At 44.9% G+C, this 26,504-nt stretch overlaps 1 protein-coding gene across 1 annotated transcript in view; it reads left to right on the top strand.

Annotated features, from left to right (window-relative positions):
* The first annotated feature begins 2,937 nt into the window (after window positions 1–2,937).
* The window catches only part of Papss1 (3'-phosphoadenosine 5'-phosphosulfate synthase 1), a 66,907-nt gene continuing 43,340 nt past the window's right edge, over window positions 2,938–26,504 (top strand). Inside the window, exons 1-5 of the mRNA XM_051185490.1 lie at window positions 2,938–3,032; window positions 16,061–16,175; window positions 17,755–17,990; window positions 18,561–18,699; window positions 20,628–20,746. Coding sequence (XP_051041447.1) covers window positions 2,973–3,032; window positions 16,061–16,175; window positions 17,755–17,990; window positions 18,561–18,699; window positions 20,628–20,746 — 669 coding nt within the window. The 5' untranslated portion in view covers window positions 2,938–2,972. The remainder of the gene's footprint in view (window positions 3,033–16,060; window positions 16,176–17,754; window positions 17,991–18,560; window positions 18,700–20,627; window positions 20,747–26,504) is intronic.

Raw genomic sequence — 26,504 nt, 5'->3', positions numbered from 1 at the left:
TTATGTCTTAAACTGGTGTATTGTTGCAGGTGAGACAGAGGGCCGAGCCTCACCCACTGGGGCTACAGGAGCTGAGGTTTTGCTTTAAAACTCCAGTAACACTGGGAAAAGAAATGAAGACCTGTTCTTGCTGCAGCTTATTACATCCGGAGACATTGTCCAGGGAGGAGGAGCCAGGTTAGGGCTCAGCTCTGCCTGAGATGGAGCTGGGAGCCGGAGGAGGCACAACAGGGAGGGAGGGAGGGAGAGCCACCCCCCCACCCCCACACCCCCGCACAGAGTGGTCTCCAAGGACTTACAAGAGTAAGATCAGTGTAGGAAGCTCAGAGAGTCAGGGAGACACCCTTTAAAAGGGTCTGAGGAGAAACGCGCCCGGAAGGAGGTTGTGCTCCCCCTTGTCCAAGTGAAAAACCTTGGCAAAGTATTCACAGGGCTTCCAAACAACTGGGATGAATTAAGGCCAGGCTACTTTATTAGCAGGAAAGGGAACTTCTCAGGTGTCCTTTTGGTTAAGTGGATAATTCTGACCAAAGCTCTATTGAAAGAGGTTTAAAAAATGGATCTGAGAGCCCATTAGGAAGCAGGACTCACCGATTTTCAAACTACTGCCCAGGATATGAGTTTTAGTCACCTCCATCCTGTGCAGATGTCTGTGGTGACCACAACGATTTGACAGTTGTATTGGGCTCAGTGACGCAACTTACATATCAAGAGTTTATCTGGCTCTTGCTTTATGGACACTTTCATTCTGTTTTTACATTATTTTGTCTCCCCTTTGCCAGCCTTCTTGGAATTCAATAACCTGCACTAAGCTCTCACACTGCCTTCCTCAGAACAATGATTCAGAACTATTTGAACTCTATCTCCCAACCTCAGGCTCTGATGACCCTAAGTAAATCTTTGTTACTTTTGCAATTTCTGAGTTTGGAGTGATACCTGTGTTTTCTTTTCTCCCTTACGAGTTTTAGAAAATCAGTTGGCAGGCTGGAGAGTTGGCTCAGCACTTAAGAGCATTTGTTGCCCTTCCAGAGAACCTGGGTTCGATTCCCAGAACTCACATGGCAGCTCCCAATTGTCTGTACAGTTCCAAGGGATTTGATGCCCTCCTAGGGGCTCTACAGGCATCAGTCACCCAAATAGCGGGCAATCACATGTGCTGGCAAAACACTCATCTACAGAGAAACAGAGTTGGTTCAACAGCATCTCCCAGGGATAGCTAGTTTTTAAATTACGTTTAGAAACACACTCATTGTCTCTTTATCTTGTGGTTGTCCTATTAGTCTTCTAATTGTGACATTCTTGGACCAGCTTACAATCAGTGAGTACTCCCAGGGCTCAGATTGTATCTAAGAACAATTTCTCTCACACAGGATGGACTCTGAGAAATGGCTACCTCCAGAGGTGGCACTTTGTTTTCCTCTGTTTTTTTTTTTTTTTTTCATGTGAAGCTCGGAATCTTTTAAAAAGAAAATAATTAATTTTTAGATGCATACAAAAGAAACTTTATTATGACATTTTCATAAATACACATTGTTGGGCCGTTACACACATTTTTTCTGTTTATTGTTGACCTTATTTTGGAGTCCTCTTTCAGTCTTATGCTACTGTTACTGGCCGAATTTATAGTTGTATTGAAATTCAGTCCTACATCCAGACCCTCAGATTAAGAATTCTCTACGTAGAGCTAAAAGGAAACATTGGCATTTTAGGTGGTGGAGGAACAAGACAAGAATTGCATTTTATAAGTAACAGCCTGACGCATTATTGGGAATGGAGAGGGTGGTGGGGGAGTAAGTAGAGGGCAGTATATGTTGCACGTGTGTGTGTGTGTGTGTGTGTGTGTGTGTGTGTGTGTGATGATTATGGCTAGATGCGGGGGGAGGGATTAATTTGAGATCTTGTCAATGGGGTGAACAAATAGAAGCTGATCGGCTAGCAAGAGGCAAGGCCAGCAAGCCTCACGTGTTGATGGTCAGTGTGCATGTTTGTGTGTGGTTATCAGAGCAGAGTGAAGGACTGCTGTTTGGACGACTGTGGAACAGGAGCGGAAGGTTATGGGGATGGGCAGGAGGGACTGTCAGCCTCATTCCTTTATGAACTGGTTTTGGAATAGATGAGGTTGAAAATGTCCTCTATTGGTGATCACTCTGCCTTGCTTACCCGGGGACTTGGATTTCAGTCCTCTACAAGTAGCAAGTACTAGAGAGAAGCTCCTTCGGGGCTAGTCAGTGGCGACAAACACAGCGTAGAAACATCCTAGTAGGAAGTGGGGATCTCTAAGAAGCGAAGGGGGCACCTTACAAATACTTTGCAATCCTGGATGAGAAACTATTGATGCCAAAAGATGGGGAATTTCCTTTTAAAACAGTGTGCACCGAGTAGCAATTTAGAGCGTTGAGCAACACGAGAACCAGCTTTTCACGAAACTCATTCTTCCTTTTGCAAGGTCCTTTTGGAAACATTTTTGGAAAGCGACCTGGTTGACAAGTGCACAAATTGGGCCTGTGGAAGCCATAGGCTGGGCTAGCGGAAGAAAAGCTAGACAGCAGCAAGAGTCCACGTCAGCTTCTTCCCCAAACAGCCTCCGCCCGGGGCGCCTCCTACGCCCCTGTGCAAGCAGCGCGCCTGCCTGCTCACTGCGCAAGCTCAGCATCCGGAGGGGGGGTTCCCCCAGTAACCCTCAGGCCCCGCCCCTTCCCTGGGTAAAGGCGGAGCTTCATGCATCGCCCCTGGTGATTGGACGTTGAGGCTCAGATCCCCGCGCTTCCCGCTTCGCTCCGCCCTCCACGCCGCAGAGACGCCGGGCCCCGGCGGAGGCGAGCCCTATCCACGGCGCACGTCAGCGCGCGCCCAGAGCCCCGCGCGTAGGCCCCGCCCCTTCTCTCTGCCCCGCCCCGCCTCCGGCCTCTCCGCTCCGGCTCAGCTCCCGGGCGCTCGTTCGCTCAGCAGCTGGGCATCCGCGCTTCGCAGCCATGGAGATCCCTGGGAGTCTGTGCAAGAAAGTCAAGCTGAGCAATAACGCGCAGAACTGGGTGAGTGGAGGCCGCAGGCGGGAGCGCGAGCAGCGGGGGCGGCTGTGGGAACCGCGGGCTGCCGGTGCATCCTGCAGGAGCCGGGGGCGGGGACGCAGGCGGCAGCGGCCCGCCGAGGCGAGCCCCGGCCGGGAGCTGTCTCCTCGGCTAGAGAGACCGAGGGCTGCGGCGGAGACGGAGGAAGGCGCCTCTGCATGGTCCTGGTTTTGTCGGCTCTGCCCGTGGGCTTGGGCCGGGTTTGGGTCGGTGTCCACGTCTTTACATTTCTGAGTTGCAGTGTGCTTACAGCGTACCCAACAATGTGGCCATTCATGAATCCGGACTGCTCCGAACTGAGGCTCTTTGTGTCTCTGTTTTAAACCGGAATGCCTGACAGAGACATACTTTTAAAGACTCGAGTCATGGTGACAGTTAGGTGTGGGAAGATTAATGGCTTCTAACATTGATTAGCTTAGCGAGTGCCAGTTGGCCTGGTTGGCCAAGTACTGTACCCTCAGGAGGTCCTTTCCTTCTGTAGTTACTCATTGGTGGCAGAAGCTGAGATGGTAAGCGGGAAGGTGGAGACCATCCAACTTTGGAGGCTGCAAAGGCACTGGTTTTAGGCTTAGATGGATTTTTTTTTTTTTTTTTAATTCCACAGCTAACAGGATCGTGAGGTTTAAATTCAGTGTTGCAAATCATCGCTTGCCCTTGGCAAGTCAGGGGGAAGGAAAAAACCGTTTTCAGGCAAATGTTTTTTTGAAGTCATTAATTTACCCTGTCTGCTGACAGGATCAAGAATTCTTACTGTCTCCTTTCATTCTTTTCCTTAACTTCTTAGAAGGCGAGAAGGGACGGAGATAAAAGGGAGGTCAGGATGTTGGAAGGAGACCTGGACTTCTGGCATGGGCTCTAGTCCCAGCCTTGACATTTGTCAGTTGGGCAGTCTTGAGTCTGAGGTCACTGAGGATGCAACAGTGTATCCTTTGCAGGACTGTTTTTATGGGTAGAGAAGATATGAACCTGGGAGGGCGATGGAACATTGCAACAGGTATTTTATGGGTAGATAAGAAGGTTGATTAAATTGGAGTGTTTTAAAAAAGTAATTTCAGTAACATTGTCTATGTCATTTATTTATTTAAAATTATTTTATCCTTTTGTGTGTCTGCCTGTATGTGTATGCACTATGTGTGTGCCCGGTGTTCAATGATGTCAGAAGGGAGTGTTGGATCCCCACAGACTGGAGTTACAGATGGTTGTGAGCCACCCTGTGGGTGTGCTGGGAATTGAACACAGATCATCTGCAAGAACAAGTCCTCTTAATCTCTGAGCCAACTTTCCAGCCCCAAGTCATTTATATATTACACTGTTTGCTAAATTAGTGTGTAGCCATCCGTGCTAAACATGGATATAAAAAAATGTGGGGCTTAGTGTTTACCTTTTAGTTGCCCATGGCAACTGATTGTAAGTGGCATTTATCCCCTGATATGTTTTCATGGACCATGAAGACAGTTTTATTGCAGGTTAGAAGCAAGGTTAGTTTGGCCCCAGGTGATTTAATAAGTTTATGGAGGACCTCATATTTCTGAGGTGGGTGGGAACCATTGCATCTCTTGAGTGGAGACTGGCTTGACAACTGCAGGGAGTTTTTGTTGGGCAGCAGAGATAAAGCTGGGGTGGAGCAGGGTGGTTTTTGTAGGGAATTTTGAATGGAGCTAGAATTTGTAACTTCCTGAACTTTGTCTTTTCTCTCTGTGAGTGAATAACCTCCAGCGCACTTCAATCCAGGGACGGTGACAGTGTAAGGAAGCTGCACACTGTTCCCGTTACACAGAAGTGCTAATCCAGGAAGGCTGGTTTGCAGAAGAAATGCAAGCATTGGCTGCACGACAGTGAGGGTCAGGCGGGCTGGGAGCATGCCTGGCAGTGCAGTGTGAGTTCAGGGGGTTTTGTCACTGGTTGATCCAGTGTGAACAGAGGGATAGCAGGGTGTAAGGAACAAAGAAAAGACAGGGGAGACCAGGCTAGACCGAGGGGATGAAACGGAGAGAACCGACAGAAGATGGTCCTGAGGTTTGATCTGAGAAGATGGTTGAAAAGTTAGGACCCTGATTGTATATGACGGTGGACATCTGCTGTCCCAGAACTCAGTTATCACACTTAGTATTTCTATTTTATTAATGAAGCAATTGAGGTGTTGAGTTATTAAGGTGTCAATTGGCATTTTAAGCCTGTATTCAAAGGACAGCCTCAGTTGAAATACTTCGTGGAGTAATTCTGTCTAGGAGAAATTGAACCACCTATGTAACAACAATAACATCAAATTAAAGACCACATTAAAATAATTGAAAAGTATAAAATAAATGTCAATAATATATTTTGTTTAGCCCGATGTAGCCCAAATATTTTCATTTAATATGTTTCTTCCATATACATATAGACTCATTTGTAATCAGTGTAAAATTACTGGTGTTCTGCTTATTTTCTACGTTAGGATCTATAGGGTGTTTTGCATTTATCACACATCTTAGTTTAAGGTAGGTATTTTGCATCTTTGCCCTCTGGGACCTGTGCACATTGTTGTTACAGGTATTGGATTAGGTTAGGCTAGAAGTAAAGACCTGATGGCTAATTTGAGTAGGACATAGAAAGGATGTTAATTAATGTATTGAGAACAGATTCTAGTCTTCTGCTAGGAAATGTGTAAAAGAAGTGGGTTCATGGAAGCCCCTAAGTAAGAAATAGGAAAATGTAGTGTCACGGTCGTAGGAAGTGCTTTGTTCAGATGTCCACATGCCAACAGGTGTGGTAAAGAATAGCCAAGAGTCCTGTTTTCCACAGGGGCCCCTTGTATGTCATCTTGAAATGTAATGAATACTGTCTTAGGTGATGCAGTCTTCTTGCATGGGGTCAGTCTCCATCTGCCCTTTGTAATGTGTCATTTGGGGTCACTCATTTGGGACTCAGGTATCACCTTTTTCTAGAATCATGTCCAGCTGACTGCCCTGCTCAGGTTAGCTTTATGGTGGGATGGGTTGTACAAGCTGGTCATCTTGTTTTTCCCAGATACAGGTCTGAAACCCAGGATGAGATTCTGAAGGGTAGATAGTCTCTTTCCGGGTTTTCTGCTTTCTTCTCCCATCTCTCCCCATACTCCTGTAGCTCAGCACAACTTCCTTTTTACATCTTACACGCTTAGCCGACAGCCCCTTAATGAAGACTGGGATCTTCAGAGACTGGGGCTATTTTGCCTTAAGTGTGTTGCCATGTGGACCTCTTACATACTGACTTGCTTCTGGGTTGAATTGCTCACATAGCTTTGCATGTGGTACTGCTATCCTGTCTGTGTGTACATATTTCATTAGAGATGTTTTGTATCTACTGAGCTCTTAAGTGGCAGGAAGGGGAGAAGGGTAGAGTATAGAGTAACCTAGGTGCTTCTGAGAATAGAAATCCCTCGTCTGTTTAAGTAAGGGAATGAATGGTGTGTATGGTAGGATTCAGATTGCAGTTCTGACCCTTAACCATCTGCACGATTGTGAGCACATTCCCTTAACTCCCCTGTGTTATTAAACAACCATCAGCATCAGGCTAAATCATGCATATGTCAAGGGCACTGAGGTTTAATTAGTTAAAAGTTAAGGCTCTACAGTTCCTGGCACGTGAGTCCTGTTCTTGCTATTATTTATTAATCAAGTATTTAATACCTGCTTTGTATATGCACATCCTGGGTGTGCATAGGAAGACGGGCCAAAAGGAATTCTGCTCTGGTGGATTTTACCTTCTACTTGGGAGACAAACAGGCAAAGAAATTACTAAGACAATTCTCCCTTTCACCAATTTCACAGTTGCCAGTCTGTTCTTCTGTGTTGTTAGATTCCTTTCATAGAAGGCCAGCGGCCCAGTCTGCAGGTGGGGGAAGACTAAGATGGTACAGAGTGACCCAGGCTGAGATGGCACACGTAAGACATTGTCCTCCATGTAGTCTGGGACAGGTGTTGGTCATCCTACCCTGAAGGTGTGGGAGCTGATACTACAGGAAGTGCTTAGCGGATAGGGAAAGCTCACATTCTACTAAGAGGCATACTGCCTAGTAGGGCTTGTATAAATACCCTCCAGAGGCCACGTGGTAAGGGCTGGTTACAAGCCCATGTGCTATTGGTAGGTGGGAGAACCTTTTAAAGGTTCTGGTGGGAGAAGTCTGGTCTTTGGGGACATTCTTGAAGGGGCGATTGGAATCCTGCCCACTTCCTGTCACTTCGCAGCTGCCACGTGGTGAGCATCTTGCCCCTCATGTACTCACCGTCACAAGATTTTGCCTCACAACAGTCCCCAAAGCAGCGGGGCCCAGGGACCATGACCTGAAACTCCTGAATCTATGAGTCTGTTTTTATATCTTGTTGTAATAACGGAAAGCTGACTAATGTTTAACAAGATGGTGGTAAAGACTAGAAGGTCTATGTTGTTTAGTGCGTAGCCATTAGCCACACGTGACAGCTTTATTGTTAAATAAAATAAACTCATTCCTTAGTTGTACTAGACACATGTCTAGTTTATGATCACCACAGTGTAGAACATTCTATCTGCTGGAGGTCTAGGTCTAGCCTTGTAATCACTGTGTGTTTTCTGTTTTTATTGTTCTTGTCTATGTATTTGCATATTTGTGAATTTTTGCTTTCTTCCAGGACAAGAGGCAGTGACTATTTTGCAGTTTTGTTTTTGGGCAGCGTAGCAGGGTGTCTAGCTGTGCTGGCTGGCCTTTCTCTGCAGGTTGCTTCTGTACATTTGAAGTGTCAGTAAGTGCCCTGTCTGTTTCTGTCACTTTGAATTTCTCAGCCAGGTGAGATTTTCACCACCTTTAGGGTGGTTAGCAATTCTGGAGATATTTTGGTTGTTTTTGAGGGATGCTGTGGGTGATGATGCTACTGACGGCTATTGGGTAGAGGCCAATGCTGCTGCTAGATATTGTGACCAGGACCTATTAGCTTATGTGTGCCTCCTGCTCTTTATTTGATCCCTGATGTCATGTTAGCACCCAGAGGATAGACTCAGAGGTCACTGGACCTTTTGTTTCTCTTCCCGTGTGGCCACAGTGAATAGACACCCTTTTCCATCTTTAATTGGTATATTGATGGTGGGTGATGAAGCCTAGCTTGCTAGGGTTGTCGGACCCACACTTTCATCTTAGAAACTCAAGTAACACCAGGGATGTCGAGATGTAGAAGCTTCCATACCTAAGAAGTGTATACTTCAGCAGCCGCTTCATTTCAGCCTGGCAGCGAGCAGTAGTGGCTTTGGAGGTGGAGTAGGCAAACAGTGGGAGGGGCTTTTCTAAAGCAGAGGTTGACAGAGGACTCCAGGCAGCCCTTCCAGCTGTGTTCAAACCTGTGATGCCTGTGAAACCGCCCCATGGCTACGATTGCTGGCATCCTGATGATGGGTTCTCTTCATCCATTTCCTTTTACCTTAGGTTCTGTTTTCTGTCCGCCACCCTATGCCTTCCTGGGTTCCCAGCTCTACCTGGCTGAATTCCTGAGTTCCTCTTCAGTCACTTAATTGAAATCGAAGCTATTCATTTGTCTTATGATTTTGGTTCTTCCCTGGGGATGAGGTATGGGTGTCTTTATTTGGCCATATTGGATTCAGATTTATTTATTTTAATTGTTACTTATTATCAGTTTGCTTGTTTTGATAAGGTCTGATACAGTTCATGCTGGTCTCAAACTTGCTATGTAGCTGAGGCTTGCCTTAAATGCCCAACTTTTTGCCTCCACCTCCTCGTGCTGGAATTACAGGTGTGTGTATTGCCATTCCTGGCATCTGATTTATTTTTAAATATGAGAAATATCAAATATATGTAAACAAAAAAAAAGTTTCTTATGCCCAGACTACCATCGTTTCCTGCTAGATTTGTTTTCAGTGTAGTAGACAAGAAATCAGCAGGGTGGATCCTTTTTAGTGATGGAGTAACATAGTCTTTATGTGTCTTATATTTTCTCTCCTCTGTAACTTCAGCAGTTTATAGTTTGTTGGGTAATTTTTATACAGTTGAGCTCAATTTAGTAGAGAAAGCAAGAAATACTTCATAGGAACAAAACAAATTGAAACACATTAGAATCGGGTTACTTCTCGTCGAGGAGCAAAGTGACCTGGAAACATCTCAGGACGAAATGTTGAGGAACAAAGTGACCCGGAAACATCTCAGGAGGAAATGAGCAAGTGGATCCGGTTTGGTGAACAGAGGCTGGTAGCAGTCTTCACGGATAAGTCGAGACCCTCGCTTCCTTCCCTACAGGGCTGGGAGCACACTAGACATGTGCTGTGCTTCCCACAGAGGCCAGTGTCAGCATCTGGAACCGTTTCAGGCATGAAGTGCACAGCTGCCAAGCTTTGTTTCCTCAGGAAATAAGTCCACTTCCCCATAGTAGAGATTTTCATAAGTAATGACTCAATGTATGTAGCATCGTTTCATTGGAAATATATCCATCAGTGGTATTAGTGGAAGAAGGGTGTAGCTCTTGTGGTACGCGTATTAAAAGAATTGTCAAGTTGTCCCTTTGACCCCTGAAGGTTTCATACCTCAAGGCAGTGAGCAGTAAAAGTCAGTTGGGCAGGAGATGCCTTTCCGGCACATGGTAGTGAAAGCGAGAGTGGGAAGATAGCCCTGCCTCCAGGCGCCTCCACACAGCAGGGCAGCTGGAGCAGAGTGTGGAGCTAGATGTCTGGGTGGAGACTTAAAAATAGTGTTGGGGGGCTGGAGAGATGGCTCAGTGGTTACGAGCACTTCCTGCCCTTGCAAAGATCCGGAGTTCAATTCCCAGCAACCATGTGGAGGTCATCGCAACCGTCTATAATGAGATCTGGTACCCTCCTCTGGCCTGTAGGCATGTATGGAGGCAGTACACTGTACACATAATAAATAAAAAGTCTTAAAAGGAATAGTGTCTGGCTGGAGGGATGCTGGCTGTTTAGGAGAGCTCAGTTCTCTCCCAGAGGACCCAGGTTTGGTTCCCAGCACCCACATTGGGTGTTTTACAACTGCCTGTAACTCCAGCTCCGGGGAATCTAATGCTCTCTCCTTGTCTCTGCAGGTACCTGCACACACAGGGCACACACAGGGCACACACAGGGCACACACAGGGCACACACGCATAGATACACTCACATATACTTATGGAGGCTTGTATCTATCATCTCAGCATTTGGGAGATGGATACCATCCTTAGTTACCTAGTGAGTTCACTGCCAGCCTGGTGTACATATCCCGTCTCAAAAAGATAAAAAATGTGGTTATTGGTGGACATCAGCAAGATAGCCAAAGTTCCAAGTGTTTGTTCTCTGGTAAAAGATTAACAACACTATACACAATCGCCTTCAAGAGCCAGGGAATCCAGGTGAGGCATCGTAGCGCATTCGTACAGCATATAAGCGAGGACAGATAAATCCATAAGGCAGGGAGATGATTTTGTGTTATGTACGTCACCCTCTCCCCCTCCGGACAGCACAGCTTGGAGAGAGGCACCATCTGCTTTGGACGAGGAGGGGTGACTACCTGACGTAGCCTTAGACTAACACAGAGCTCCGCCTAGTGAAAGCCAGCACTGGTTAAGTTCCCGCAGCTGCAGTGTCCCGGTTGGTACCCGTGAGTGGCCTCCAAGTCTGCCCTGGCACCATGTGGGATTCTGCAGCCTAGAATCAAAGCTTGCCACATTATCAGGATACCACACCAAACATCGGGACTCACAGTCTCAGAAACGCTAGTGTGCATAAAGAGTCAGGTAGGTCTTGATAGGGCAGTAGTGGTGATTTTGGTACCCCACTGTCATCTCCAGGTAGGTGTTTCTAATGGCTAGTCAAGAAGATCTAAGCAGCGTAACATCTCCTTAACAGAAAGTGAGCTTAAAGCAGTGGTAAAAAGCCTCCCGACAAAGCTTAGTCTGGATAGAGTTACTGCCCAATTATTTTTTTTTTTTAAACACTTTTATTTTCTATGCAAATGTGATCCAGAAAGTTTATATGTAAAGGTGGGGAGGAGCAGCCGAGAAGGGAGTATTACTGATGGACAGAGGAGCCTGGTTTCCAGTCTGTAGGCCCCGTTTCCCTTACAGGTCAGGGGGTGGCAGAGGGCAGGTCTAGCCATTGTCAGGGATACCTGTGGTGGGCGTGTGCCCAGCCTGAGCTCTGGCCACTGGAGTGGGGACTCTAGGTACCACCCAGTCTTTAAAGAAGAATTTGCCATCATTCTACGAATTGTTCTGTAAGATAGACTGGAGCCCTGACGCATGAATCATGACTTCTCTTCCCTCAAATCCAAGGTCAGAACAAACATAACTGAGAAAGAAAATTTGTAGAAAATCTGATAAACAGATGAGAACATTTTCAATGAAATTCTTATCAAATCCGATCAGAGATGATATGAAGGCCTTCACATACTATGACCAGGTTGTTGTTTTTGCTTTACAGATACAGTGTTCTTCTACAAATCACTAAGTGCAGCTAGCATATAGACTTCAGAACCTAAACCAGTGATCCTCAGTTGGTACAGAACAGGCCATTGTCATTAAGCTAGCATCTCTTCGTTATGAATGATCTCAAATTAGGAACGGCAGGATTATAAAGTCAGTATATAATAGCCCTATGGCCAGCATTCTCCTGAGTGGAGAAAAACTAACAGCATTGCCTGTAAATTCTGGAATGAGACAAAGGTACCCACTCTCCAGTCTTAACATTTTGCTTGAAACATTATTAGTTTGAGCAGCAAGCCAAGAAAAATAAACAAAAGGGATACAAATAGAAAAAAGTCAAATTATTCTTGTTTGTAGACCACACAGTCCTTAAAAGACCCTAAAGACCCCATCAGAAAACAGAGCAGGTATTTCCAACACAGTAACAACATACAAAATCAACATTGAAAAAAGCATCTTTTATATATCAACAATGAACTGGAAGCTAGATATGTTGGCATACTCTTTTAATCCCAGAACTGTGGAGACAGAGGCAGCTGGATCTCCAGGTTCGAGGCCACCCTGTCTACAGAGTGAGTTCCAGGACAGCCAGGGCTACACAGAGAAACCCTGTCTTGAAAAACTAAAGAAAGAACTCACTGAGAAATTGGAGAGTTGGTGGGGTGGGGAGGGGAAATCTGCATTTCACAATAGCACCCTCAAACAAAGCAACTGTAGGAGTAAATAACTTAGGAGGTGAAAGTCCTCAACAGTGAAACTCTAGAAAGATAGTGAAGAGTGAAGAAGACACTGGAAGGCGGAAATAGCCCCCTTGCTCATGGATAGGCAGGAACAGTGAAGATGGCTGTATTAGTGAGAGAGCAAGGTAGGGGTTTAGCACAGTCATTATAGAATCTCAGTGACATTCTTCACAGAACTAGAGAAAACAGTCAAAGTTCACAGGGAAGCAGAGTGCCCAGAAGTAGCTAAAGCTGTCCTCGGAGTAGTGCTGGAGGTGACATAACACCTGAGCTCATATTATATTACAGAGCCAGAGTAACAGTTTATTGGCTGGGCTTGACACATGAACACATCTGCAGAGCAGTGGGAGAGAATTGGAGACCCGAAGGAAAACCCAGTCACAGCACCTAATGCTTCACACAACTGAAAACTATACGTTAGAGAACAAGGTATCCTCTGACACTGTTTCCACAGGAGAACAATTAATGGAAACTAGACCCTCCTCTGACCTCACATAAAGTCAGTTCAGAATGGATCAGAGACCCTCCTAGAAGACCTGCAACTGTGGAATTGCTACAGGAAATGTAGACGAGATATTTCAAGAGAAAGTATAAACCAGTGTTTCCTGAACTCGTGGCACAGGAAGTGATCGTAAGAATCGACAAACTGGGTCATATCAGTAGGATTCTGTGGGCTGCCAAGGTGGCTCGGTGGTTAAAGGGAACTTGGTGGCAAGCTTGATGTCCTGAGTTTGATCCTGGAACCCATAGAGTGGGACCGGTTTCCGCAAGGTCCTCCGACCCCTGTATGTGCACAGTGTCAAATGTTTGCACTCCCACACTCAAAAGAAAATCATGTAAAAATGAAGATTCTGCATGGCAGAGGACATGTCGCTAGGGTGAAGAGAGGCTACAGAGCAGTGTTTGCCAGCAGTGTATCAGACAGGTTGCTGGTGTTCACCACTAATCCCAGCACTTGCAAGGCAGAGGCAGGTGAATCTCTGAATTTGAGACACACCAGGTCTGTATAGTGAGTTTCAGGCCACACAGGGCTTTCATAGTAAGTGTTTCAAAAAGATAAAACCAAAGTCAACCCTGTCCCCAAATAGCAAAAGGAGAAAACAGGTAAGAACATTGATGGCAGGGACTTCATAAAGAGGAGCCGTCATTCACTAGTAGGAAGGTTAAGGTGTGTGGCCACTGTGGAAGTCAGTTTGGAGGTTCCTCAGCATTCTGAAGATAAAACTACCATATGGCTCTGCTGTACCACTAACCATTTTAGTTAAGAGTTTCTGTTTGTTGTAATGAAACACCACCAAAGGCAACTTGGGGAGGAAAGGGTATCCATGCTATCATCAAAGGAAGTCTATCAGGGTAGGATCTTGGAGGCAGGAGCTGATGCAGAAGGCATGGAGGAGTACTGCCTACTGGGATGCTCAGCCTGCTTTCTTATAGAACCCAGGACCACCAGCAACTCACTATGGTACCACTCACAATGGACTGTTACTTCCCACCCAACTACTAATTAAGAAAATGCTCGACAGATGTGGATACAGTCTGGCATTATAAGGAGCCATTTTTTTTCAGATGAGGTTTCCCCTTCTTAAATGACACTAGGTTGTATTAAATTGACACAAAACTAGCCAACACACTGAAGGGTTAAACTAATTAATCTTAATCAATCAAAAAAAAAAAATCAGGAGTCAGGAGGTGGGGTAAAAACATGGATGATCAGAGAACTGAGAACAGCTGCCAGTTGCTTCCTACCTGCCTCGTTCCTCTGTCCAAAGAGGCCGAGATCCTGTCTCTACCCCACCTAATCACTTCCGGTCGCCAGCTCCAGAGTGCTGGGATTAAAGTTAAGAGCCACCACCGCCCAGCTTAGGTGGTTAACTACTGGCTAGCTCTGCCTTCTCATCACCAGACACACTTTATATCACACAATACCACACCGCTCTTGATTATAGAGTTTCGGATCCTGAGTCAGGAGTCAGGATACCGCATAGATATTGGACATTGTGGGCATAGCTGTACTATTTGCAATAGTCAGGAATTGGAACCAGTCTAGGTGTTCACCAGCAGATGAGTGGATGAACAAAGTGTTCATATAAACAACGGGATTTTATGCAGCCACAAAAAAAAAAAAAAAAAAAAAAAAAAGCGCCACTCTTAAATTTGCAGGAAAATGGACAGAGCTGAATCATTATCTCTAAGTAAAATAAGACAGTCTCAAATAAGACAAATACTGCATATTTCCTCTTGCACCTAAACTTAAAATTTGTTTGCATGTGTGTGTATAGTTTACAAAACTAGAAAATGATCATAAGAGAGAAGGAAGAGATCTTAAGGGAGGGTGACAATTCCAGGCACCAGCAAAGCAGAAGCCATGTTAACTGGGCGAAGAAAGGGAACTCGCTGAAGCGGTGTGGCGGGAGGGCGGTTGGGGAGTTTAAGAACCAAGTACCATTTACGCACATGGTTGAAGATCTGGTGAAGATGGATGGTGGTAGTTGTGAGGAGTTGGAGGGGATATTAGGGTAGGGTGGGTATGCTCTAAATACACTGCATGCATGCATGAAATTACTACAAAAATTGTCATGATTAAAAATATTCCACTAGCTCCTTTTCTCACAGAGCTAGAATAACCTCTTAGAAAGTTGGTAAAGGACTTCAGAAAGTCTCAGATAACTAGAGCTGTCTTAGCAGAAGAGAACCGACCAGGAGATGTCACACTGCTTGATTTCAGAACACACTGTAAGGCTGTAGAGATAGATCCAGGCACACATACAAACCACAGGGGCAGGATAGCCAGTCCAGAATTAAACCCACACATTGTCTGTTGAGTTTGGCAGGGGTGGGTGCCTGGAGCACATAATGCGGGAACATCAGTTTTCAGTTGGTGCTGTTGGGTGAATTCCCATGCGAGTGAGTGAGACCCTTCCCCCTCCCTTGGAGCTGCTGTCTTTATCATTCTACCAAAGGAAGCCCTCACCCCACACTTTCCCTTCTCTCCTGCTCTGCTTTCTTTTCAATGTGGTGTGTCCTAGTATTGTCTTAATAAGACAGTCTTAGTGGCTTGATTATCCAGTGAAATATAAGCTTATCAAAGGTGGAGGCTATTTACTTGACATACTAGATGGATCTCAGTAATAACTAGTTGAATGAATGGTTGACTAAATAAGTTTGTGGAAACAATGAGGGCTGGAATATTCCAGATTCTACTTCTAGTTATGAGATCTTGGGCAAATTGTTTAATAACTTTTCTCAGGCTCAACACCTTCCATAAAACTATAGTAGTAAGAGTACCCATGTCGTTGGGTTGCTGAGAGGATTAAGTTGGCTGGTAAATAGAAGATGCTAAATGCAAAACAGTATAAAAGTGTGTAAAAGGAAATGAAAGCATTAGCTGTTTTAGCTTTTCCTTGCTTTTGACATCTTACACAGTGTAGTCGGACTTTTCATCAGTACCATTGGCTCCCCAGTAATGACATGGAGACTTATTATTAATTATGAAAGCTTGGCCAATAGCTTAGGCTTGCTTCTAACTAGCTCTTATAGCTTTAACCCATTTCTATTAACTTACTTTCTGCCTGTGGCTTTATCACCTACTCACTGTAGCGCCCATCCTGCTTGCTCTGTCTCTCTGCCTTCTTTTTCCCAGCATCCTCTGTGCCTGGAAATCCTGCCTAGTGACTGGCCATTCAGCTTTTAATTAAACCTACCAGAGTGACACATCTTCACATTGTACAGAAGGCTTATCCCTCAACAATGCAGAATACTGATTGCATGTTTACAAGGAATACATGTTGACATTTTAGAGGACTTGTGTGAACCAGAATTCTTTTTTCATTTTCTCCTTTTCTAGGGGATGCAGAGAGCAACTAATGTCACCTACCAAGCTCACCATGTCAGCAGGAACAAGAGAGGTCAGGTGGTGGGGACCAGAGGTGGCTTTCGTGGTTGCACGGTTTGGCTGACAGGTATGGTGAAGCGAGAAATGAGTGGTTGTGGTGGTGCATGCCTGGAGTACCAGATCTTGGGAGGCTGAGGTGGGGATTGCCTCTGCTTTGAAGGCAGCCTGAGCTACATAGGGAGTTCAGCATCACCCTGGACTGTGTAGCAAGATTGTGTCAAAACAACAGCAACAACAAGACACTGAGTGACATCTTAGTGGGTGACTTGAAGCAGAACAGGGGTGTGGGTACACAGGTGCCAGTGTGCACAAAGGAGCCACCAAAAGGACAGTGGCAGGATCCATGAGGTAGGGGTGCCAAAAGCGAGCTCTGTCCTTCTGTGGGAATACTGGCAGTATTCCATGAGGTGCAGGGAACGCATGGCTTGCTTTTCCTAGGAAACTGAAGTCCACATTCCATGAAGATTTCTTCTGGCTTCTTCCTCAAACTTTGTGGTAACATTGTGGCAGATGGAGGGAGCCTCTCCTTCCCAAATTCCATAAACCACTGCATAGAAACCAATCTGCAGTGGCTGGCAGGAGGCTGTTCACCCACGTGCCAGGGTGTCACACTGCTCTCCCCATGTATGCAAATGCTGCAGAGCCATCAGCAACAAAACCACAATTTAAGAGATTACTTTCTTGAAGTTCAGTAGCTTCTCTAGGATACACCCTGAATATGAAACACTTTTGTTTACTTTTTCTGGGGACATTTATTGACCAGGTTGTACTTTGATACTTTCTTGAAAAATGTTGGTATATTAGTTCCTAGAACCTTTGTAGCACATCAACCAAAATCAGTCATGCAGGAGATGACAGCCATCTTGCTCTCCTGCAAGCCACTTACACTTCCTTTTTTAAGTATGAGTTTTTAAATATGAGTTTTTCTTATTGACCACTTACACTTCTGAGTGACAGTGTGCTGCCATGATTTTGTTCTAGATCATTGGCATATTAGACTTCCATATTCATCTTTTGTCTTAGCGTTCTCTTGACTTTGGTCTGTAATTGCAGTCTTCAAGTTGGTGAGGTATTAGAATATAAATGTTTTCTTTCTTTCTCTTAGTCATTTAGTGAATAAACATGGTTGGGGAGGAGAGTGAATGGAATCAGGATAGGTTAATTATATTGTGAATTGACTTCTAGATAGTTCTTTCTATTGTGTTCCATGAGCGGCACGATGCTGGAATATGGAGGTAGCTTCATGGTTACCGCATTGACTTTCCTCCTTCCTTTCTCTTCCCTTACCATATATAATGTGGCATTTGTCTATAAAAATATAGCCATGTATCTTTCAATAGTGTTAACAGGGACAAAGTAAATATACCTAAGCAACCATGGCACTAAAATTGGTTTAATAATTTTTGGATATTATTGGTGACTGGCGATTTCTGGGTTATTTAAGTTATCAAAGATAAATGCTTGTGAAGAACACCCCCATTTCCCCTCAAAACATAAACTCTAGATGCTTATAGATGTTTTGAGTAGATAAAAGGCCACTCTTAGAGAAATAATGGCCAAGAGTGTTTCTGAGACCCTGATGCTGTGAGTAGTGGACTCCTGGCTCTAACTTCACAGGTGGGATCTGTTTGGACTGTTCCCTCTAGGATTGTCTGGGGCAGGGAAGACGACCGTGAGCATGGCACTGGAGGAATACCTGGTCTGCCATGGCATCCCATGCTACACTTTGGATGGTGACAACATCCGTCAGGGTCTCAATAAAAACCTTGGCTTCAGTCCTGAGGACAGAGAAGAGAATGTTCGACGCATTGCGGAGGTCGCGAAGCTGTTTGCAGACGCTGGCTTAGTGTGCATCACAAGCTTTATATCCCCTTACACGCAGGTGTGTAGCTTTTGTGCTACCTGGTACAGATTGTGTAACTGAAAGTGTCGTATCAGGCAAAGCACGTAGTTAAATATTGGCCTGTGTTTTGAGGCTAAATCCAATTTTATTATACCCTTGGAGTCCAAATAACTTAAAAAATTATATTCTGTGATTTTTTTTTTAAAAAATAAGTCCAGTGTACGTAAAACCTGTTATTAAAACATCCTGAAGTCTAGCAAAGTTGGTAAGGCAAAGTCATTTCAAACTTACCGCACACGCACGCATGCACGCATGTGCGCGCGCGCGCACACACACACACACACACACACACACACACGCACTCTCTCATTTGCAAATATATATACACACACATATACATATACACATACTCACTCTCATATGCAAATATATATATATATACATACACATACACATACATACACATATACATAGATAAACACACACACACACACACACATAAACAAACTCAGGTACAGAGTCCTTTTCATTTGTCTTTGATGCCGGTACATCTAACTTTTTATTGTTCACTTTTTATTGATCACTTGCTCTTTTCTTTTTTTCCTGAAGGATCGCAACAATGCCAGGCAGATTCACGAGGGTGCAAGCTTACCTTTCTTTGAAGTTTTTGTCGATGCTCCTCTGCATGTTTGTGAACAGAGGGACGTCAAGGGGCTCTACAAGAAAGCACGGGCAGGAGAAATAAAAGGCAAGGGACATTCTCTTCAGTTTCTCTTTGTCTAGATACTTCATGCTATTGGGTATGGGTCTGATGGTCCTTTCTTTTAAAAAAATTAAATTGTATTTATGTCTGTGTGTCTGTCTCGTCAGTGCAGGTGCAGGAAGCTAGAGGCATTTAATCCTCTGGAGCTAGAGTTCCAGGCAGTTGAAAGCCACTTGACATGGGTGCTAGGAACCGAACCCTGGTCCTTTGCAAGATCACTGTATGCTCTTACAGTGCTCCATCTCTCCAGCCCCCAGGGCTGATGCTCTTGGCTAAGAAACTGGGAGTGAGTAATGACTTGGGACTGGTTGAGGAGCACAGTTGGTTCTTCTATTCTTCCCACTGTCAGGCTTAGCAGCAGTACCTGGGATTGTGACCTTGTGACCTTTGCTGGCTGTAGACTTCTGCTCACAGCACAGAGCTGGGGCTTTGAGAGGTAGTGCTGAAACCCGCGTCATAGAATTAGGTGTCTGAAAGTGGGTTGCCAGCCATCTCTACCTCTAGTCTTTGTTGGGGCATGAAAGTGTAGGATGTCCCATAGCTATTGGGGAAATATGCCCAATGGAAGGAGAGTGTCCTGTTTTCATGTCATAGTGCTTGACATGGCTCTTTAGTCAACTTCTCTAAGACCGTTGGGTTTGAATTAACATATCCGATTCCATGAAAACATGCATACCTACACCTAGCTTAGGGCTCATGGGCTGTTCACAGCCTTGTGTGCTACATTTGTTATTGAAGGGGAATCAGAGAGCCCACCTGCTGCTATGTTTGATACGAGTTGTGTTCATTCTGTTGGCAATCCTGGAAACAGGACATATTGCATTAATAAAACATTGAAGATAGCTTATACCATGCATGAATATTCTTTAGGGATGATTCATGCAGGTAACTCGCTTGCCTTCCTAACAAGGTACAATAAATAGCCTGGGACCATTGCAGGAGCTGTGAATTCTAGATTTGGGCCTAGGAAGGTAAAAGGAAATTGGAAAGGAGAATATCTGTTACCCATTTTTCTTCTGTATTTGGGCCTGAGAATAAACAGCTGAGGCAAATTCAGCCTGCCCTGGTGATGTCTAGTCTTGTGAGCAAAGCTGATGGCAGATCTCCCTGCTTGGGGGCTCAGCTCATTGATGAGGCTACTGCCTGTCATACCTCTCATCTATTAAGATGGCAGCTTCTTGACTCAGAGAGAACTGGCTGCCTGCTTGGAGTAATTGTTGACAGTGGGCAAGAGAGCGGATTAGCTATTTCACATTCCCATGCTTATTTTTATGTGTGTGTGTGATATTTAAAATGACGCCCAGTATTGAAAATGCTGTGTAGTAGTACTATGTTTTTTGTTACACTTATCACCAGGCATGTGTGTATAAGCCAGAGGACAACTGTAGGAGTTCACTCTCTCCTTCCACCACATGGGCCCTAGGCTTTGAACTCAGGTTGTTAGGCTTGGTGGCAAGCTCCTTTACTCTCTGAGCCATTTTCCTGGCCCTGAGTGTCTGATTGCAAGGATGCTGGGAGAGGTCTCAGAGGGGAGGCGTGCATTGGTTTCATTCTAGCTGAGCTGTGCTGTGGCTCTGAGGTCGGTGTAAATGAATCAATCATGTTCGATAAGTTGCCTTCAGACAGAAATGCCCATGACACCCGAGGCTGGCAGGAACTTGACCTTGCGTTCCACCCAGGAGACATGATTCAATGTTTGCTTCATTAGTATTTGTGACAACTTTATTGAACATAGCTACAATGAGTAATGAGACTAGGCTGTATGTGGAAGGAAGAGGTCAAGTTTAATGAGAAGTCTCCCGAGACAGGCATCAGTACCATGGAGGCGTGAGCGGTAGCTTCCGTGCAGTCTGATACCGATGAAATAACCCATTACGTTTCTGCCCACCTCTGCTGTCCGCTGTCCTTCAAAGGCTTCACTGGGATTGATTCTGAGTATGAAAAACCAGAGGCCCCGGAGCTGGTGCTGAAAACGGACTCCTGTGACGTCAACGACTGTGTGCAGCAAGTTGTGGAGCTCCTCCAGGAACGGGTGAGAGAAAGCAAGCGGAAGAAAGCCGCCCAATAACCTGCCTTTAAGAATGACTTTCTTCGGTAGTAGCATGCCTTTCAGATTCTGCATAAAAGCCAGGAGCTTCCTGTGTGTTACTACTTTAGCAGCATGGGACATACACAGTGCATGAAATACCCCAGTTATTGTGAATGTCTTAGAGTTCTCTTAACTCTAGTAACACTAGTAACTAGTAACAGTGCAAAACTGGTGATTACTCTGCGGTATGACCTGGGGTTAGACTCTTTACGTTTGAGGCACAAAGACTTGTTAAATTCCTTAGACGGTTGATAGGTCTACATTGTACACACTTGCTTCAGTGTGGTGGTGCTCTTACGGCTGGATTTTAGGGGAGGGTCCTGTGGAGGGAGACTTCCTGGACTCAACTACCTCTCTCTAGTTCCTGGGCATACGGAAGCATGACACTCGAGGGCCGAAAAACAGATACGTGGTTCCCTTTGATTTTGTTCTGGTTTTAGAAATAACTTTTCTTTCCTCTAAACCGCCAGTACCTCTTTGTTCACTCCACTGTTCCATATTCACTTTAGCTGGAGAGAACCCAGCCTCTGTGTGGGTGAGGGGACTTGCCTTACTAGTGTCCTCCTGCTTGTCATGTGTCCCTATTTTTGCTGGCCACTTCTACTGTGCATGATGAGCTCATCACCCATTCTGTGATGACGTTTGGACTTCTTTTCTCATGCACGAAATTCTGGCCAGAGTCCCCTTTCATCTCCAGTCTCTCATAGCTTTAATTTCTCTGCCTAAATGCGTCACCTTTGAAGTTTTCCGATTATAATATATATCCCAGGTAGTTAGCACAAGGCTTTCCTTCAGAGTTTATTTTTCTTACTCAGACATTTTCTCTGAATAAATAGAAATACTAGGAAACAGTGACTTCACTGCTCTGACATTTTATAGTTTTGGTTGTGAGCCTAGCCTTTAACGGCTAAGCCCTCTCTCCAGCCCTATTCTGACATTTTATGTGTAGGTGTTTTATGTGTGCATGTGTGTGCTCTGTGCTGCTGATGCCCTGGCCACTACCTTCAGGCTAACGGCATTCTTAGGAGGGTTTGTTTGTTTGTTTGTTTTTAACTTCATCTTCAGTTTGTAGGTTTCCTGTTAACTAACTTCTGGGCTCCAGTCAATCCCGTGTCTTCGGCTTCCATCTCAGCTCTCCAGTGTGGTCATGGCAGTCATTCTCATGTGCACCAACCGTATATTAATTAAAACCCTGTTACTGTCGTTCGCAGCAAATGTAGGCACAAGCAGTGCAGAGGTTAATCAGCCACGAGTCCACCCTGGGGGTTTGCATTGTAGGTCAAAGGAGGAGAAAAAGGGGCACTGAGCTCCTGGGGATTGTTAGACACTGATTCAGCGATGCAGGGTGTGTCTGGAGGTGGAGACGGGTGTCTGGGAAGGTTCGTTTTTGAGATGCCTCCTCTGCTTGGCCTTCTTTAGAAGGCATGTGGGCCAGGTGGATTTTCTTTCTAGTAGTCCTGTGAAGATGTCCCTCCACAGCCATTTCATTTGCCTGAGACAAGCCCTTCCTGGCTGGCCTGGAACTTACTGTGTAGACCAGGCTAGCCTCCAGTTTGCCCCTGCCTTTCCAGTGTTGAGATTACAGCTGTGTGTGCCACCCTGCCTAGCACTTTATTGATTTTTGGAAATCCATGGCCATTACATTGTTTTAGAATTTGTGTTCGCTTTAATTGACAAATAGTAGTACCTTACTTATATAGAGGTATTGTGGCTTCGGTATATGTGCCCACTATGTAATCATTAGTCTAGCCAGTCTCTTTTTAAATGTTTCTTTTACATCATCACCTCTTATCCAATAGGGACTACAGTTGGCCATGTGTCAAATAGTGAGCTATTATTGTACAGATGCCCTGTTTTTTTTTCAGTTAATAAATAACTGTAATTATTTGAGTTAATTTATTATTCTTTATTGTACCCAAGCTTAGAGAAAGATAGAAGGATTTTTTTTTTTTTTTTTTTTTTTTTGAGACAGGGTCTCTGTATGTATTTCTGGCTGTCCTGCTGTCCTGGCGCTCCCTGTGTAGGTCAGTCTTGTCTCAAACTCCCAGACATCTTCCTGCCTCCTGCGTGCTGGGTGTAAAGGTTTGCACTGCCATGCCTTGCCCAGAAGGAGTTTTTAAACTGTGATAATCATTAACTAACAGTTTAGGTGCTGGAGAGTTGGCTTGATGGTTAAGAATGCTGACTGCTCTTCTAGAGATCCTTGGTTTAATTCCCAGCACCTACATAGAGGTTCACAGCTCCCAGGAACTTCAGTGCCAGGGAGTCTTATAACCTCTTCTGGCCCCTAGGGGCACCATGCACGTACATTGTGTGCGCATGTGCACGTGCACACACGTACATATGCTGGGCAACACACATAAAAAACAACACAAAAACCAAAACCAATTTAGTCACCATTTGGCTGATTTTTCTCTGTCATGTACATCTGTGTTGAAGTTCTCCAGGGATTCATATGTGCTGACCATATTCCACTGCCCTATGAATCAGTTATTTTACCGTTAGAGTCACCATTTAAAGTCTTGATTGATGGTTAAACTCTGGGTAGCTTTGATGGCATTGCACTTGACTATGGGTGATTTTTTTTTTCTCTTTTTTTGGTTATCTCATTAACTTTATTGAGTGCTGGATAGTGCATCTGAGCACATGGCAAAGATTGAGATAGTATTTTTTTTCTTAATTACCTCTATTTGTTTCTCTCTCTCTCTCTCTCTCGTGTGTGTGTGTGTGTGTGTGTGTGTGTGTGTGTAGGTGTGTGCCATGGTGCACATGGAGGTCAGAAGACAGCTGATGGGGATGTCTTCTATATGTATATTTGTCTTATTGGTTGATGAATAAAACACTGCTGGCCAATAGGTCAGCATGATAGGTGGGTCTAGGAGATGAGAAGGATTCTGGGAGGTGTAGGCAGAGAGTCAGTCAAGATGTAGCATGCCCTACTACCGTAATTTCTTCTCCTAGCATCATCCTTATTTGGGGAATGAATTTCAGTTACATGCATGTGAGTACTGTTCTGTTGTGCGTGGTGAATCTCGTTAACTGGACAACCACTCAGAGCCATATGTGGTCGACACTACATCAGACACTGGGATGTGGCGGCTGACCAAATGGTACAGTTGTTTTATGGATCCACGTGTTCGGTCCTCCCACTCTTACTGAGTTTACAGTGTGTAGACAGGATGGCCATGTATATGTACGCTCATGCTGCCCCTTTTGTATCGTGATATAGAGTTCAGAATTACAGTTGGAGGAGGGCACACATCTGCTCAACCATGTATTCTTGTTGATTGTTTCCTAGTAAAGTTGATTGACTCTCAGATAAGCCTTAGGGCACGTGGAGAAGCTGGTGAACAGATGCTGGATCACAGTTATTAGTTGGTGGGATGCACACTGCTTTCTCATAGAGTTGGTATGATGCGTACTCCATCCACCATGGGAAGGAAATGCAGTTCACCTTTATTACTATCGCAGCGATGTTTGTGAGTTTCCACAGGTGGTTAGGGAGAGAACATGGGGGAGTCTAGAGCAGACTGGAGTGTGAAGAGGATGGAGGACAGTGGTGACTTAAAGCAGAGGAGCACGGCCGAATCAGTGTCCAGTATATGCCTTGAGTGGTGATGTGAAGCCAGGTTCTAACTAATCAGCACCCCATGTATGAATCTAACTGTGCTGAAAGAGACTCCCAGGAGCCGAGGTGTGTAATGTGTACTGTTTTTCCGCCTGTTGCCGCCCGGTCTTGTCCCGCCGCCGCGCCAGCCCCAAATAACACACAGAGATTCTGTATTCGATACAATACTGTTGGCCCTGTTTACTTGTTTCTTATCGGCTAGCTCTGCCTTAATTATTAACCCATTTCTGCTGATCTATGTATTTCTCTTACCGGGGAGCCGGCGGCATACTGCTTTCTTCAGACTCTCCATCTTGACTCCTCCTTACTACTTCCTATTTCCTCCTTGTCTCCTAGTCCCTCCTATCTTCCTTTCCTATTGGCCAACAGTGCTTTATTATTAACCAGTATGAGAAACATACAGAATGACATCTCCCATCAGAGGTGGGAGCCATGAGCAGCTTGCTAGGCCCGTTGTTAGGTTACTCTGTTAGGCTGTGTGCTGGGTATGTCAGTAGTGCTGGTGTATTTAATGTGTTTTAAAGCCCCGAGGAGTACTTAGCTGTTGCCATTTTACTGATGAGGAGCAGCTTTGGGTTTGTGATGTATCTCAGAATAGTCAATCAAGGTGTTGGGGGGGGGGGTTGCCACAGGGTGGATTCTGCAGCACACACGTTGATCTTTCTAACACACTGTCATTACTATATTATAATTACTCTTATTTTTTTCTAGTTTGTTATTGAAATAAGACTCTTTTATCCAGTTCCCTTTCACGTTCCTTGAGAGTTGATTCCTGAGTGTAGAAAGAGTGAGTGATTTTAGAATACTTTGTAAGTACTCTAGAGAAAATCAAGGACAGTACTGCCTGGCTTGGAAAAGATGTTCATTATAGAGCGAAAGACACTTCCCAGGTTTGAGTCTAGAGAGTGTGAAATGTTCTGCATGGTGGGAAATACATGTAGGCTGTTTTTGTTTAAATGCATGCGTGAGACCAAGCATGCTCTTGTACTCGTATGCATGCCTGCATGCTCACAGAGGTCAGAAGAAGGCATCGTGCCTTCTGGAGCCAGGATTATAGGTGGTTGTAAGCTGCCGGCATGGGTGTTACAAACTGAATTTGGGTCCCCTGGATGAGCAGCAAGTGTTCTTAACCACTGAGAAATGTCCCTGTTAGTTTTATTTGTAGCATGAATAATAAAAAAAACCCAGAGGCAGATATTGGGGTTCAAGTTGAAGATCAGAGAAGCAAAGCAGCCAGCCAGTAGCTCTTATCTCTACCAAGGCTGAATTGGAGATTCCGTTTTTCCTGTGACTGGGAACTAAATCTCAGACTATAGCATGAGACACTGGGCTCCTGTCTTTTATATACCTCTAGTGCTGGGATCAAAGGTGTGAGCTCTGTTTCTCTTTTAGACTGATTCATTCTCATGTAGCCCTGGGTGGCCTTGAACTCAGAGAAACCCATTTGCCTCTGTCTCCGGAGTCCTGTGATTAAAGGTGTATGCCACCACCACCCAGTTTCTATAGTTAACTAGTATGGCTGGCTTTCCATTCTGATCTCCAGTGGCTTTATTAGATCATAAACAATATATTACCAATATATTTACCCATTATTGTTATTATTGTTGTTATTACTACTATTATTTTAGATAAGGGCTCCCTGGCTGTCCTAAAACTTCCTATGTAGATCAGGTTGGCCTCCCACTCACAGAGATCTGCCTGCCTGTCTCTGGAGTGCTAGGATTAAAGGTATGCACCACCACACCCTGAATCAAGACAGGGATTTTTAAAGGTTAGGCGAGGAGGTTCTAAAAGTTGGTTTGGAGCAGTTGCCCTTGTGCAGGCATCGTTAACATGGGTGGTGTACAGTCCAAGTCAGACAGGTGGGCTGACACAAGCGGTTCGTCTGCAAGGTTGTGGCTGTGTTCCAGCGGTTGCCTGTGGCAGCTCATGGGCTCCTCTCCTTGGTTGGAGCCGAATAAAACCCAGTGCTGTTTATAATGACAATCCTGTCCCTGAAATAAACTGAGAAGAGTTTTATCTCTGCTTCAGGTTCAATTCTAAGGGTTGTGTTTGTTTTTCCTCACAGTGACT

The sequence above is a fragment of the Phodopus roborovskii genome, unplaced genomic scaffold, assembly GCF_943737965.1.
Source record: "Phodopus roborovskii unplaced genomic scaffold, PHOROB, whole genome shotgun sequence".
Taxonomy (NCBI): domain Eukaryota; kingdom Metazoa; phylum Chordata; class Mammalia; order Rodentia; family Cricetidae; genus Phodopus; species Phodopus roborovskii.
The sequence above is the reverse complement of the archived record's forward strand: the minus strand, read 5'-3'. Positions and strand labels throughout refer to the sequence as shown.